At 45.6% G+C, this 13915-nt stretch overlaps 1 protein-coding gene across 4 annotated transcripts in view; it reads left to right on the top strand.

The window, feature by feature from the left end:
- Positions 1 to 13915, top strand: part of LOC125453863 (neuropilin-2-like) — a 99766-nt gene that overhangs the window by 21975 nt on the left and 63876 nt on the right. For all 4 annotated transcript variants that reach the window (XM_048533937.2, XM_048533936.2, XM_048533938.2 and 1 more), the window contains one exon: positions 168 to 348. In XM_048533937.2, coding sequence (XP_048389894.2) covers positions 168 to 348 — 181 coding nt within the window. The remainder of the gene's footprint in view (positions 1 to 167; positions 349 to 13915) is intronic.

The following is a 13915-nucleotide window of genomic DNA, read 5'->3' as shown; positions in this document are numbered from 1 at the left end:
TTATATTATAGCGCCTGCAATGTCACGCTGATCCCTATCTGAGGTTGTCACTGCTTGTGCTAAATCATGGGGCTGTTAAATCCGTGGGCCAACATCAATATTTGTAGAGTTGCATTTCAAGGCAAGCATGTCCTCCCCACCGACCGTTACTGTTCTTCCTGTTTCAGGAGAGGCACAATGCGGGGAACGTTTAAATGCAGGAGAAGCAGGTTACATCACCTCGCCTGGATACCCACAGGACTACATGGCGCACCAGATGTGTGAATGGGTCATCTATGCCCCTGAGAGCCACCAGAAGATCCTGCTGAACTTTAACCCGCATTTTGAACTTGAAAAACACGACTGCAGGTAGGAGTTCACAAACTTAACCAATGTGGAGTTTGTGTGTGTGTGTGTGTGTGTGTGTGTGTGTGTGTGGTGTGTGTGTGTCTGTTTGCATGATTCTATAACATCGTCTGGCTGATCCCTCTCTCGCTTCAGCCCCTCATTGCTCTCAATTCTTCGTTATTTCAAAAACCTCTCTATCTCCTCAGTGTTCTAGTCTCCACAACTCTTAGGTACAGAATTCCAGACGTTCACTACCTTCTGAAAAAAAAGAAAATTCATCTGCTTCTCAGTTTTAATTGAGAGTCCCTCTATTCTGTCACTATGTCTAGTTTGAGATTACTGCACTAGTGGAAACATCTTCTCAGCATTTAATCTGCTGAGCCTCCTCACAAATGTTCTTATTTCAATAAGATGACCCTTCATTCTTCTAAGCTGTAATAACCATTCTTAGTAAGTCATCCCAGACATCAGGTTGGTGAATCACCATTGCAAATATATCTTTTCTCGAATACAGGGATCAAAACTCCAGGTGCAGTCTCAACAAAATCCTGAAGAGTTGTAATAAGGCTTCCATATTTTTAAATGCCAAATACCTAACATTTGCTTTCTTAATTACTTGCTGCACCTGCATGCTAACCTTTTCCGTTTCCTGCATAATAAAATCTGGGTCTCTCTACACTGTACTTTTTCGGAGTGTTCCAAACATTTACTACAGTCATAGAGCCACAGAGTCGTAGAGCCATACAGCACAGAAACAGATCCTTCGGCTGTACTCGTCCATGTTGACCAGTTGTCCAAAACTGAACTAGTATCATATGCCTCTGTTTGGCCCATATCACCCTAAACCTTGTCTATAATGTATTGTCTAAATGCCTCTTATATACTGCAATTGTATTTGCCTTCACCACCTCCTCTGGCAGCTTGTTTCATATATGCACCAGAGGAGGTGTGAAAAAGTTACCCCTCTGGTCCCTTTTAAATCTTTCTCCCTTCATCTTAAACCCAAACCCTCTATGTAATTCATAATCTGATCAAGCAGAGTCAGTGTGGTCCCATGAAGAGGAAGTCATACCTGACAAATTTACTCGAATTCTTTGAGGAGATAACAAGCAGGAGGGATTAAGGGGGAAACAGTGGATCCAACATTTGGATTTCCAGAAGGTGTTTAATACGGCTCCACACATTAGACCAATTAATAAGAAAGAGTCTATAGTGTACACTTAGTATATTAGCATGGATTGAGGATTGGTCAACCTAGAGGAGAGAGAGTTAGGATAAAGGGGGTATTTTCAAGATGGCAACCTATAACTAGTGGAGTGCCACAAGTGTTGGGGCCACATTTATTTATAATTTATATTAATGACTTGGATGAGGGATGTGAATGTACCATTGCCAGGTTTTGTGAATGATAGATAAGTAGATGTGAAGCAAGCAGTGTGAATGACATGAAAACTATGGAGAGGATTAAAGACAGGTTAAACATATGGGCAAAAAAAACAAACAGATGTACCTTAAAGATATATTCCCTTATAAGTATTGATCTCATTCACCACCTATTTCTCATTGCTCTGTAACTAAACATCCTTTAGTATCTTGATTTTGTGCATCAGAAACAGCAGCTCAACATGACCCAGGTATGGCGTCTTAGTTCTGGGTGTATTTGTGGTATAATAAGGTGAAGACAAAACTGTGCATTCTGTTAGGCTTTTCTTGCAATAAAATTCAAATGGCTTTCTTTGGTTTGCCTTCATGGTACCTTCAGTGTAGTCTGAAAGGGCTTCACAGGACTGATTATGAAACAAAATTTGAGACTGAGTTATCTGACGAGCTATCAGGGCAGATGATCAAGCAGTTTGGTCAAAGAGGTGCATTTTAAGGCATATTGTACAACTGGATAGAGGGAGGCAGAGACGTTTAGGGATGGAACCCTGCAGCTTGATAGCCCAGCAGCTGAAGGCACAGCCACCAATCTGACAGCTATTAAAGCCAGGGGAGAATAAGAAGCCAGAATCGGAGGAGTGCAGAAATCTCAGGGGTACGGGGCTTTGAGTGGCCAGTGGAGATTACAGAGACAGAGCTGGCTGCAAACATGGAGGCAATTGAAAGCAGCTGTGGAAGTGGCTGTCGTTGAACTAGTAACACACTTTAGCCAAGAGATCCTGCGTTCAAGTCCCACTCCATAGTCACTGAGTCACACAGCATGGACCCTTCGGTCCAGTCAGTCCATGCCAGTCAGGTTCCCAAACTAGTCCCCTTTGGCCCACATCCCTCCAACGCGTTGCTATTCATGTATCTATCCAAACATCTTTTAAAACTTGTAACTGTACCTGCATCCACCACTTCGTCAGGCAGTTCATTCCACACACAAACCCCACAGATCAGTGTTGGAGTTACAATTATTTATGATTTGTATTAGTGTTTTCAACAAATTTGGGTACAAGGATAGGTGTAAAGTAAATAAGTTGAGAGGAGAAGTCTGCAAAGGGATACAAATAGCTTACCGTTAGTGGGAAGAGATGGCCTGGTAGTATTATCACTCGATTATTAATCCTGAGAACCAGGTTTAAATCCTGCCATGGTAGTTGGATTCAGTAAAGGTTTGGAATTAAGAGCCCAACAATCACCTTGAAATCACAGTTGAATCCATTTGGTTCATCATTACCTGGTCTGGCCTACGTGTGACTCCAGCCCCAGAGCTTGAATGTTTGATGCTTCAATGTATTGATGAGGGAGTGCTGCACTGTAGAAGGTGCTGACTTTCCACAGAGGTGTTAAACTGAGGCTCCATTGACCTATTCAAGTGAATGTAAACAGCCCCATGACAGTATTTTGAGGAAGAACAAGGGAAGTTATCCTCAGAGTCCTGGCTGATTGCTATCCCTCAATCGTCACAATCACACAAAATAAAACAGATCTCCTGGCTGTTCCCACATTTCTCGGTGCATCCACAGTGAAGAGAGCACTGGTAGAATGTGGAAGGTAGTCTGTGACACTGTCCGAACTGAAATAGAAGCAGGAGACTTTCTAACTGGAGGACATGCTAAACTGGGAATCAATGAAGATCAACGAGCAGAGAGGTGGATTTGTAATTGGGGGCCAGTGTGGGCTCGAAAAAAGGGAAGCTGAGGCTTGGAAGAGCTTACATTTCTGATGGGTGGTGGAGGGGCGTGTAGGGACAGTACACTCACTATCCTCAGTGTGAATAAGTTACCCCTCATATCCTTTTAAAATCTTTCCTCTCTCACCTTAAACCCATGTCCTGTAGTTTTGGACTCCCCTCCCCTGGGAAATCACTCTGTCCATGCCCCTCATGATTTTATGAACCTCGATAAAAGGTCACCCCTCAGCCTACGATGCCACAGGGAAAAACGCGCCAGCGCATTCAGCCTCTCCCAAAAGCTCAAACTCTCCAACACCGGCAACACGCTTGTAAATCTTTTCTTCACCCTCTGCTGTTGAACAACATCCTTCCGAAAGAAGGGAGACCAGAACTTTGCACGGCATTCTCAAAGCGGCCTCACCCGTTTTCGCTGGTGACTGTAACAATTGTTTTCATCCCCATTCTGCCGTGTGATGAGGTTTACGCCAGGACTCTGCTCACTCTTCAGTGTGGCCGATTCATTGCAAAGCTCTGTCGTTCCCGTCCCAACCCGCAACCCCAGGCCCATCCATGTGACCCTTCCGCACCAGCCGCACACATGCACGCAGACACGTGGTCGGAGTTAAATAGGGGGTGCAGCTCGATGCTGGATGCAACATAGGCTTCACGTTTCTGAAACATTATGGCTGGACAATGCCATGGGGGTGGTGAAAGAAAGGCGCCAGATGAAAGGAGCCTTGCTAGTTAAAGCATGAGAAATTAAGCTATGTTTGATCCTCGAAGTTAGCTGGGATCTTCGATTATCTACCTGGCAGACCCTACATTTTAGCATCTCGTCGTGGAAAGACAGCACCCCCAGCGGTGCAGCCCTCCCTCGGCTCTGCACTGGAGGTGTCAGCGACAACTTCTGCGCTCTCATCCCTTCAGCGTGCCTTGAGTCCACAATCCTACGACTCAGGGGCTAAGTGCACCAACTGAGCCAATACCACCTGCACTGCCTGGGCTGCGGAATAACAAAACCCGATTGGTCTCAAAACCAGGCGAGCAATAGGTCCAGCTGGGGTGACTGTCCTCGATCCATCTGTGCCCCAGTGACTTGAGAGGGCAGTGATCTAACCTGAAGTCAAATTGCAGCACAGGCAAGTGCATGCATTGACACTGACCTGTGCCACAAAATAAGCGATAGGCCAGTTTGAAAGAAGATGGATTCAGTGCGTGAGAGAAATGGTACTGAGCTCATTCAACACCCAGAACTGACTGGTGAGTACAATTAGGAGAAGTGGCAGGGTTGGCTCAGTGGTTTGCACTGCTGCCTCACAGCGCCAGGGATCTGGGTCTGATCCTACCCTCAGGCGACTGTCTGTGTCGAGTTTGCACATTCTCCCTGTTTTTGCGTGGGTTTCCTCCCATGGTGACAAAATGTGCAGGTTAGGTGGGTTGGCTATGGGAAATTAGGTTTTTGGTCTTTCAAAGTGCTGATCTCACTGAAATAAGCATTTTCCCATGCACGCATGGGAAATACAAGGTTACAGTGTAGGGGATGGGTCTGGGTGATCTGCTCTTTGGGGGGTTGACATGGACTCAATGGACTAAATGGCTTGCTCCACCCTCTAAGGATTTCTCACTGTGTTTAAAAATGTTGCGTACACACTGGGTTAAAAATTTAATGGAAGTGTCAGAACCCCAGTGACCAACAGTGAAGTCACTGCATTGACTTTGCCGCCCCCTGCCGGTTGGTGTGGAGAGTTACACCTCAGGTTCCCTGTGATCGCAGGACCATGATGTGGAGATGCTGGTGTTGGACTGGGGTGTGCAAAGTCAAAAATCACATGACGCCACATCATAATCCAACTGGTTTATTGGAAAATGCAAGCTTTCGGAGCTCTGCTCCTTCCTCAGATGTAGCGTGAGAGAGAGAATTTACAAGCAGAACGGTAACATCACTGAAACAGGCCGCCTCTTTTTTTAAAGATTAGATTCCCTACAGTGTGGGGACAGGCCCTTCGGCCCAACAATTCCACACTGTCCCTTGGACCATTCCACCCAGACCCATTCACCTATAACCCACACGCCCCTGAACACTACTGGCAATTTAGCATGGCCAGTAGTCTGCACATCTTTGGACTGTGGGAGGAAACTGGAGCACCCGGAGGGAACTCACACAGACACAGGGAGAATGTGCAAACCCCGCACAGACAGTCGCCCGAGGCTGGAATTGAACTGGGTCCCTGGCGCTGTGAGGCTGCAGTGCTAACCATTGAGGCACTGTGCTGTCTCCTGTTGAAGCTTTAATCAGTTTGGAAGGAGACTCCGACTGAAATGCAAAATCCAGATTTCTCTCAAGTCATTGTCCTGAGATAATTAAAGGTTTTATAATGGAAACAAGAGGTGACGCCTCAGGTCAGACAATGCATTTTAGGTGTGAGATCTTGCTTAGAATCTGTCTCTGATTCAAGCTGGGGTAAGGTATTTTTCGAGCAAAACAGAACGTATTTGCAACTAAACAAACATCTTGAAATAATTCATATGCACGTGTCTGTATATGTGCATGAGTGTGTCATGTGAGTGTGTGTGTGTGGGAGGAAGGGAGAGAGTGTGTGCGCATATGTGTGCTTCAGAGAGTGTGTGTGTGTGTGTGTGTGTGTGTGTGAGAGAGTGAGTCTGTGTAAGTGTGCAAGTGTGTGTGTGTATGAGTGAGACACAGTGGGTGTATATGTGTGCGTGTGTGTGTGTGTGTCTGTGTCTGTGTGTGCGTGTGTGTGTAGTGTGGTGGGGTTACATGTAGTGCAACATGAACCCAAGATCACGATTAAGGACCCATCCTCATGGGTATGGAACTTGGCTATCAGACTCTGCTTGGCGATTTTGCGTTGTTGTGTATTTCAAAGTTCACCTTGGAGAATGCTTACCCAAAGATCGGAGGCTGAATGTCCTTGACCGCTGAAGTATTCCCCACTGGGAGGGAATATCCCTGTCTGGAGATTGAACCGCGGTGCCCATTCATCTGTTGTTGTAGCATCTGCATGGTCTCGCCAATATACCAGGTCTCGGGGCATCCCTGCCTGCAGAGTATGAGATAGACCCCCAATATTAGTTGAGTCACATGACTACCTGCCACACACATGGTGGGAGGTGTTCCCACGTGTGATGGTAGTATCCATGTCGACGATCTCACATGTCTCACGGAGGTTGCCATGGCAGGGTTGTGTGGCGTTGTGGTCAATGTTGTCCTGAAGGCTGCAAACAGTGTTCTGGTTAAGGTTTGGTGGTTGTTTGAAGGCGACAAATGGAGCTGTGGGGAAGGTCGTAGTGAGGTGCTCATCGTCGCTGATAATGTGTTGAAGGCTGCGAAGAACATGGCATAGGTTCTCCTCCAGGAAGTGCCGGACGATGAAGGGTACCTATCGGCCATTTCTCGTCTGAATTCTAAGGTGGTCATTACGGTTTTTCACTGTGGCAGTGTTTGACAGAATTTGCAGTCAATTGTATCCTGTTCTTCTGAGGGCATCCTTCAACACCTTCAGGTGGACAGGCCCTGTGTACGCACGGGGCTTGTCTGTAGGGGATGGCTGTTTTAGCATGGTTAGGGTGGAACCTGGAGAAGTACCCTCACAGCAACAGGATACAATGCTCAACTTGTCAATCTCTAGTTCCAATGTGCCACAGCGAGAAATCTCCCATAAGACTGGTGTGAGGTGTGACTGATAGGGGACCCTTCGTCATCCAATACTTCCCGGGAGCGGAGGAACTCCGTCACATTCTTTGCAGTCTTCGTATTATTGATGATGATAAACACCTCACCGTGATCTTCCCCACACCTCCACTTCTGACCTTTGAACATCCACCAAACCTTAAACAGACCATTGTTCGCAGAAAACTATCCAGCCTTCAGGGCAACATCGACCACAACACCATACAACCCTGCCACCGTACCCTCTGCGAGACATATCAGATCACCAGCAAGGCTACTACCATCACACATGGGAACACCACCCACTAAGTGCATGACAGATACTCATGTGACTCGGCCAATATTGTCAATCTCATACAATGCAAGCAAGGATGCCCCGAGGCATGATATATTGGCGAGGCCATGCAGATGCTACAACAACAGATGAATAGCTATCGTGCAATGATCACTGGACAGGGATGTACCATTCCAGTTGGGGAACACTTCAGCTGTCAAGGACATTCAGCCTCCGATCTTTGAGTAAGCATCCTCCAAGGTGGACTTTGAGATATTAGACAGCGCAAAATCGCCGAGCAGAGGCTGATAGCCAAGTTCCATAACTATGAGGACAACCGTCTCTCTCTCACACACACACTCTCTCTCAAACACGCACAAAAACACACACACACACTCATTCATACACATACATTCCCTCTCACTCACACAGCCTCAAAAATACACCCACACAGACACACATAGACACAAACATGTACATACACAGTCAAAGATGCACATATGAATTAATTCAAGATGTTTGTGTAACTGTAGACACATTTTGCTCAAAAAAAACTGACTCCAGTTTAAAACATAGACAGATTCTAAGCAAGGCCTCACACCTAAAATGCATTGTCTGACCTGAGATGTCACCTCTTGTATACGTTGATAAAACCTTTAATTATCTCAGGACAATGAGTTGATAGGAATCTGGATTTTGCATTTCAATCTGTAGCCTCCTTCCCAACTGATTAAAGCTTCAACAAGAGGAGGCCAGTTTCAGGGTTTTTAACTTTCTGTTTATAAATTTCATGTCTTGTACCCTCTGTCTCATATTACGCCTGAGGGAGGAGTAGAGCTTCGAAAGCTTGCGTTTTCAAAGAAACCTGTTGGACTATGACCTGGTTTTGTGTGATTTTTCACCTTGTCCATCCAGGATCAGAGAGCGACGGACTCCAGTGTCTGCAAAAATCGCCATCCTCACCACGAAGGAAAGCAATTGCATTTTCACAGTGCTTTCATGACCCGACCACTCATCAAGTTTTTTTTTGAAGTGTCATGATGTAGGACACCACGGCAGTCAATTCGCATCCGCTCCCCACAAACAACGATGGTGGTAATGACCAGATACTCGATGTCTGTGGTGGTTTGGGGATAGTTATTGGCCAGGACACTGGGGAAGACCTCCCTCCTCATCCTCATAATAGTGCCACTGATTGTTTTGACGCGTGCTTCTGAAGGCAGTCAATGCCTCTGTTTAACGTCTGACCCAAAGGTGGTACCTCCGACATTGCAGCACACCCCCAGCGCAAACTGCTGCCCCATTTTGAAAATCTGTTTCCTTTATACTGCTAGTTCGCTTAAAACTCTTCAAAATGCCCAAACAAAAAGTATTGCTGTTTGTACGCAAACACACTGGGGCCTCAACCCCATATGTAGTGAAGCTTTACCTGGATTTGCTTTTTGAGAGGATTACTTGAATTCTATGGTTGCTTTCCCTTTTGCAGGAGACTCCTGTAGAGGGGGCTGTACAGTTCCCCTATCTGCCATGTCAACACTTACGTACAGCTAAGAATTTGTTTGAAGTGTCCTCCTGCCTGTTAAGTAAACAGGCAGTGAACTGTTCACCTGTGTCATATTCACTCAAGAGATAACAAGGTGTAGAGCCGGATGAACACAGCAGGCCAAGCAGCATCAGAGGAGCGGGCCTAGTTTCAGTTTCAGTTTCAGGCCTAGACCCTTCTTCAGCTTTCCTGCTCCTCTGATGCTGCTTGGCCTGCTGTGTTCATCTAGCTCTACACCTTGTTATCTCCGATTCTCCAGCATCTGCAGTTCCTGCTATCTCTGAATCATTTTCACTCAATCTTTTCTTTCCAGAACACAGGCAGAAGCGTTGCTTAATAGAAGTTTCAAATTATGAAAGGGTTCAATAGGATAGGTGTTGAGAAAATGTTGCTGCTTGTGGGGAAATCTGAAACTAAGGGCCATAAATATGAGATAGTCTGGCCTATCCTAGATATAGGAATGATGTTAAACTTGAAAGGGAGTGGAACAGATTTACAGGGATGTTGTCAAGTTTGAGGGCTTGAACCACAGGAAGAGGCTGAGTAGGCTGGGGCTATTTTCCCTGAAGCGTCAGAGGCTGAGTGGTGACATTGCAGAGGTTTATAAAATCATGAGGGGCATGGATAGGAGGTGTAGCCAAATCTTTTTTCCCAGGGCAGGGAAGTCCAAAACTAGAGGGCTTAAGGTGACAGGGGAGAAATCTAAAGGGACCTAAGAAAGCAACCTGTTCACGCAGAGATTGTTGCATGTATGGAATGAGCTGCAGGGGAAATGGTGCAGGCTGGTACAATTACAGCATTCAAAAGGCATCTGGATGGGCATGTGAATAAGATGGGTTAAGAGGGACAAGGGCCAACTGCTGGCAAATGGCACTATATTAATTTAGGATATATGGTCAGCATTGGCTAATTGTCCTGGAGGGTCTGTTTCCATGCTGTAAACTCTACGACCAATAAACCAATTGCAGAAGAGAACTTCTTCATGCAGAGATAGTAGGAACTGCCGATGCTGGAGAATCAGAGATAGCAAGGTGTAGAGCTGAATGAACACAGCAGCCCAGGCAGCATTAGAGGAGCAAGAACGCTGAGAATGCAGAAAATTTCTGAAGAAGAGGCCAGACCCAAGACGTCAACTTTCCTGCTCCTCTGATGCTGCCTGGTGTGCTGTGCTCAATCAGCTCTACATGTTGTTATCTCTCTTCTCCATATAGAGTTTGTTTAGAATTGGAACTTGTTGCTACATGGAGTAGTTGTTATGGATAGTGTAGGCGCCTTTAAAGGGAAACTAGCCAAGTTTTTTTCTATGTTTTCATGGGGCACAGACATCACTGGCTAGGCTTGCTTTTATTGCTCTTTCCTCAATGCCTTTGAGAACGTGGCGTTGAGTCATTTTCTTGAAATGCTGCACTCCTGGGGGCGTAGTAATGTTACAAGGCGAGTTTAAGGGGTTTAACCAACTGATAATGAAGCAAGGGTGCATAGTTTTGAGATGGTGAGTATCTTGGAAGTAAAGGTGCAGGTGATATTCTCATGTACGTGTTGCACTTGTCAAAGAGATTGTGGGTTTAGACGGTGCCGTTGAAGAGCCCTTGGTGAATTTCTGCACCGAATCTTGTCGATGGGACAAAGTGTAGCTACTGAACATCGGTCGTGAATGTTGCAGGCGGTGGATCAGTTACTAGTTAAGTGGGTGGCTTTGTTCCAGATGATGTCAAGCTTCCTGAGCGTAGTTGGAACTAGACACATCCAGGCAAATGGGGAATATTCCATTACACTCCTGGCTTGTGCATTTGACTCTGGGGGATCAGGAGGTGAGTTACTTGTTGCAGGATTCCCAGCTTCTGGCTTGTTGTTTTAGCCACATTTGGTCTAGTTCAGTTTCTTATTAATGGTAACCTCCAGGATATTGACAGTGGGGATTCCATTTTGGTGTTGTCATTGAATGTCAAGGGATGGTAGTTGGATTTTCTCTTGTCGGAGATGGTCATTGCCTGGCGTTACACAGATACCAGACAATGTTACTTGCCACATATCAAGCCAACCCTGGATGTGCCCAGGTCTGGCTGCATGTAGAATCATTGAGTCTTAGGGTTGTACAACATGGAAACAGACCCTTCAGTCTAACCCATCCATACTGACCAGATATCTTAAATGAACACAGTCCCACTTGCCAGCATTTGGCCCATATTCCATTAAACACTTCATAGTCAAATATCATCCAGATGCTTTTGAAATGTTATAATTGTACTAGCCTCCACCACTTCCTCTGACAGCCCATTCCATACACACACCACACTCTGTGAAAATGTTGCCCCTCAGATCCATTTTAAATCTTTCCCTTCTCACCTTAAACCTATGTCTTCTAGTTTTTGACTCCCCTGCCCTTGGAAAAAGACCTTGGTTATTCACACGATCCAGTATGAACTATAAACTTCTGGAAGGTCACCCCCTCAGTCTCCAATGCTGCAGGGAAAACAGCCCTCAACTATTCAGCGTCTCCCTATAGCTCAAACCCTCCGACCCTGGCAACATCTTTGCAGATCTTCTCTGCTCCCTTCCAAATTCAGTATCCGAAGAGTTGCACCATTTTTAACATTGTGTGATCGTTATCAAACATCCTCACTTCATAGTTTACAAGGGATGCAATGCACAAAGAGATATGCTAACATGATTGGATAAATTAACTTGGAAGGAAGCTTATAAGAACATAAGAATGGGGAGCAGGAATGGGCAGTTCAGCCCACTTAATACAACCATAACTAATCTCATCTTGGCCTCAATTCTACTCTCCTGCCTGCTCCCCATAACCTTTCAACCAGTTACTGATTAAACATCTGACTGTCTCCTCTTTGAATTTTCTCAATGTCCTGGCAACCACCGCATTCTGAGGTAGTGAAATCCACAGATTCACAACCCTTTGAGAGATGTAATTTCTTCTCAACTCTGCTTTAAATCTGTTAAGTCATTTGCAGTGTAAACTGCAGACAGAAATATTGGGCTGAACATCCTGTTACTGTGCTGCAAATTCGGTGACTTGAGTCAATGTTGGATGACTAACCTTGTGGGGAATGCCCACAAGACTGGGTGAAATATTTAAAGCACACTGCAGCTCTGGGGCCTCGTGATTCAGACTTCCTGTTCCTGAATGTATTTGAAGATGTTGTTAATCATATTCCGAGTTTATCTTGATCCGCCTCGCACTCTCTCTCTAAATAAGTATGAATGTTCAGAATCATTCAGAATTTGGAGAGGAGTGGGTGCAATAGCTGGTGGGGGGGGGGGGGGGAATGGGGGAAAGGAATGACAAAATCAATGATCTGCTCTTCTGGAAGGAATGGGCCCTTCAGGGATGGCGTGGTGGCTCAGTGTTTGGCACTGTTGCCTGACAGTGCCAGGAACTCAGGTTTGATTACAGAAGTATTGGGCTGAACATCCTGTTACTGTGCTGCAAATTCGGTGACTTGAGTCAATGTTGGATGACTAACCTTGTAGTGACATCCTCAGGTGACTGTGTGGAGTTTGGATGTTCTCCCCATGCCGGCGTGGGTCTTCACTGGATGTTCTGGCTTCCTCCACGGGTGCAAAGATGTACAGATTAGGTGGAATGACCATGCTAAGTTGCCCATAGTGTGCAGGCTAGGTGGATAACCCAAGGGAAAGGATAGGGGTGCTCAGTCTGGGTGGGACGCTATTCAGAGGGCTGGTATAGACTGAATGCCTTGCTTCTGTTCTGAAAGGATTCCATAATTCTTTATTGAGTAAATGGATAGTCAGCTTCTATGGTGGGATAACAGGGTTGCTGTGATGCATCTGTGCTTAAAAATAGCCTGTCACAACTTGAGTTTATTATATTGTAATGCCTTTACTATAAGTGTCTGCCATGAGCCAATCAGAGAAACGTTGGGTCAGGTTTTAGAGAAGATCACTCTGTAGCGGTGGTCCTAAGCAGCTGAAGGCACACCATCGCTGTTGGAGGGATTGAAATTATGGGTGCGCAAGGTTTTGGAATAGTAGACAAGGAGCATTCTCTGAAAATTGTTGGGCTGTAGGGGATTCCCTTGGGGAGAACAGCCAGGGAGCATATCAACTCCAAGGCTGGGCAAAAAATGGAACAAAACCTGAATATGAAATACAATACATTTACTGGGTAGTGTTGACAGGATACTCTGACAAATGTTTGTCAGGGGGCGATGGCCTAGTGGTATTATTGCTAAACTATTAACCCAGAGACCTTGGTAATCTCCTGGGGACCTGGGTTCAAATCCTGTCATGGCAGGTGGTGGAATGTGAATTTAAATAATTTTTTAAAAGTCTGGAATGAAGAGACTAATGCCAATAATTCGGGGAAAACTCATGTCCTTCACGGAAGGAAATCTGCCATCCTTACCTGGTCTGGCCTACATGTGACCCATGGCAATATGGCTGAGTCTTAGCAATTAGGGATGGGCAATAAATGTTGACATAGCCAGTGATGCCTACACCCACCTGAATGAATATAAGTATCAGTTTATCGCACATGGGCTGTTGGTGTGCATTGGTGGAAAAGGGACATTAATATTACCCAGGTTTACCCTTATCCCCTTCCCCTTCACAAAGCTGCTGACTCCTAAGGGTGATGTGTTACCATGGACATTCTCCCCCAAGTGTTCCCCACATGGGGGAAAGTAAGGCAAAGCAATTCTTGCATTCCTAGGGTCCCTTTCATGGCCTCAGGATGTCACAAAGAGCCTGACATCTCATCAAAGAATATTGAAATGCAGCCACTCTCATCATGTTGGAAAATGTGGCAGCCAAATTGTGTACAGGAAGTGCCCACAATCAACAATGTGACAATGACCAGGTAGTCTAATCCTTGTGATGCTGGTTGAGGGGTGAATATTGGTGAGGACACTCAGAGAGCTCTCCCATGCTTATAGGAAAGAGCACCAGTATCTATCTGAGAGGGCAGCTTCTGAACAAATTCAAGAACAGCTTCTTCCC

The sequence above is a fragment of the Stegostoma tigrinum genome, chromosome 7 (assembly GCF_030684315.1).
Source record: "Stegostoma tigrinum isolate sSteTig4 chromosome 7, sSteTig4.hap1, whole genome shotgun sequence".
Lineage (NCBI taxonomy): Eukaryota > Metazoa > Chordata > Chondrichthyes > Orectolobiformes > Stegostomatidae > Stegostoma > Stegostoma tigrinum.
Note: the sequence above shows the minus strand (reverse complement) of the source record. Positions and strands in the feature narration are given on the sequence as shown.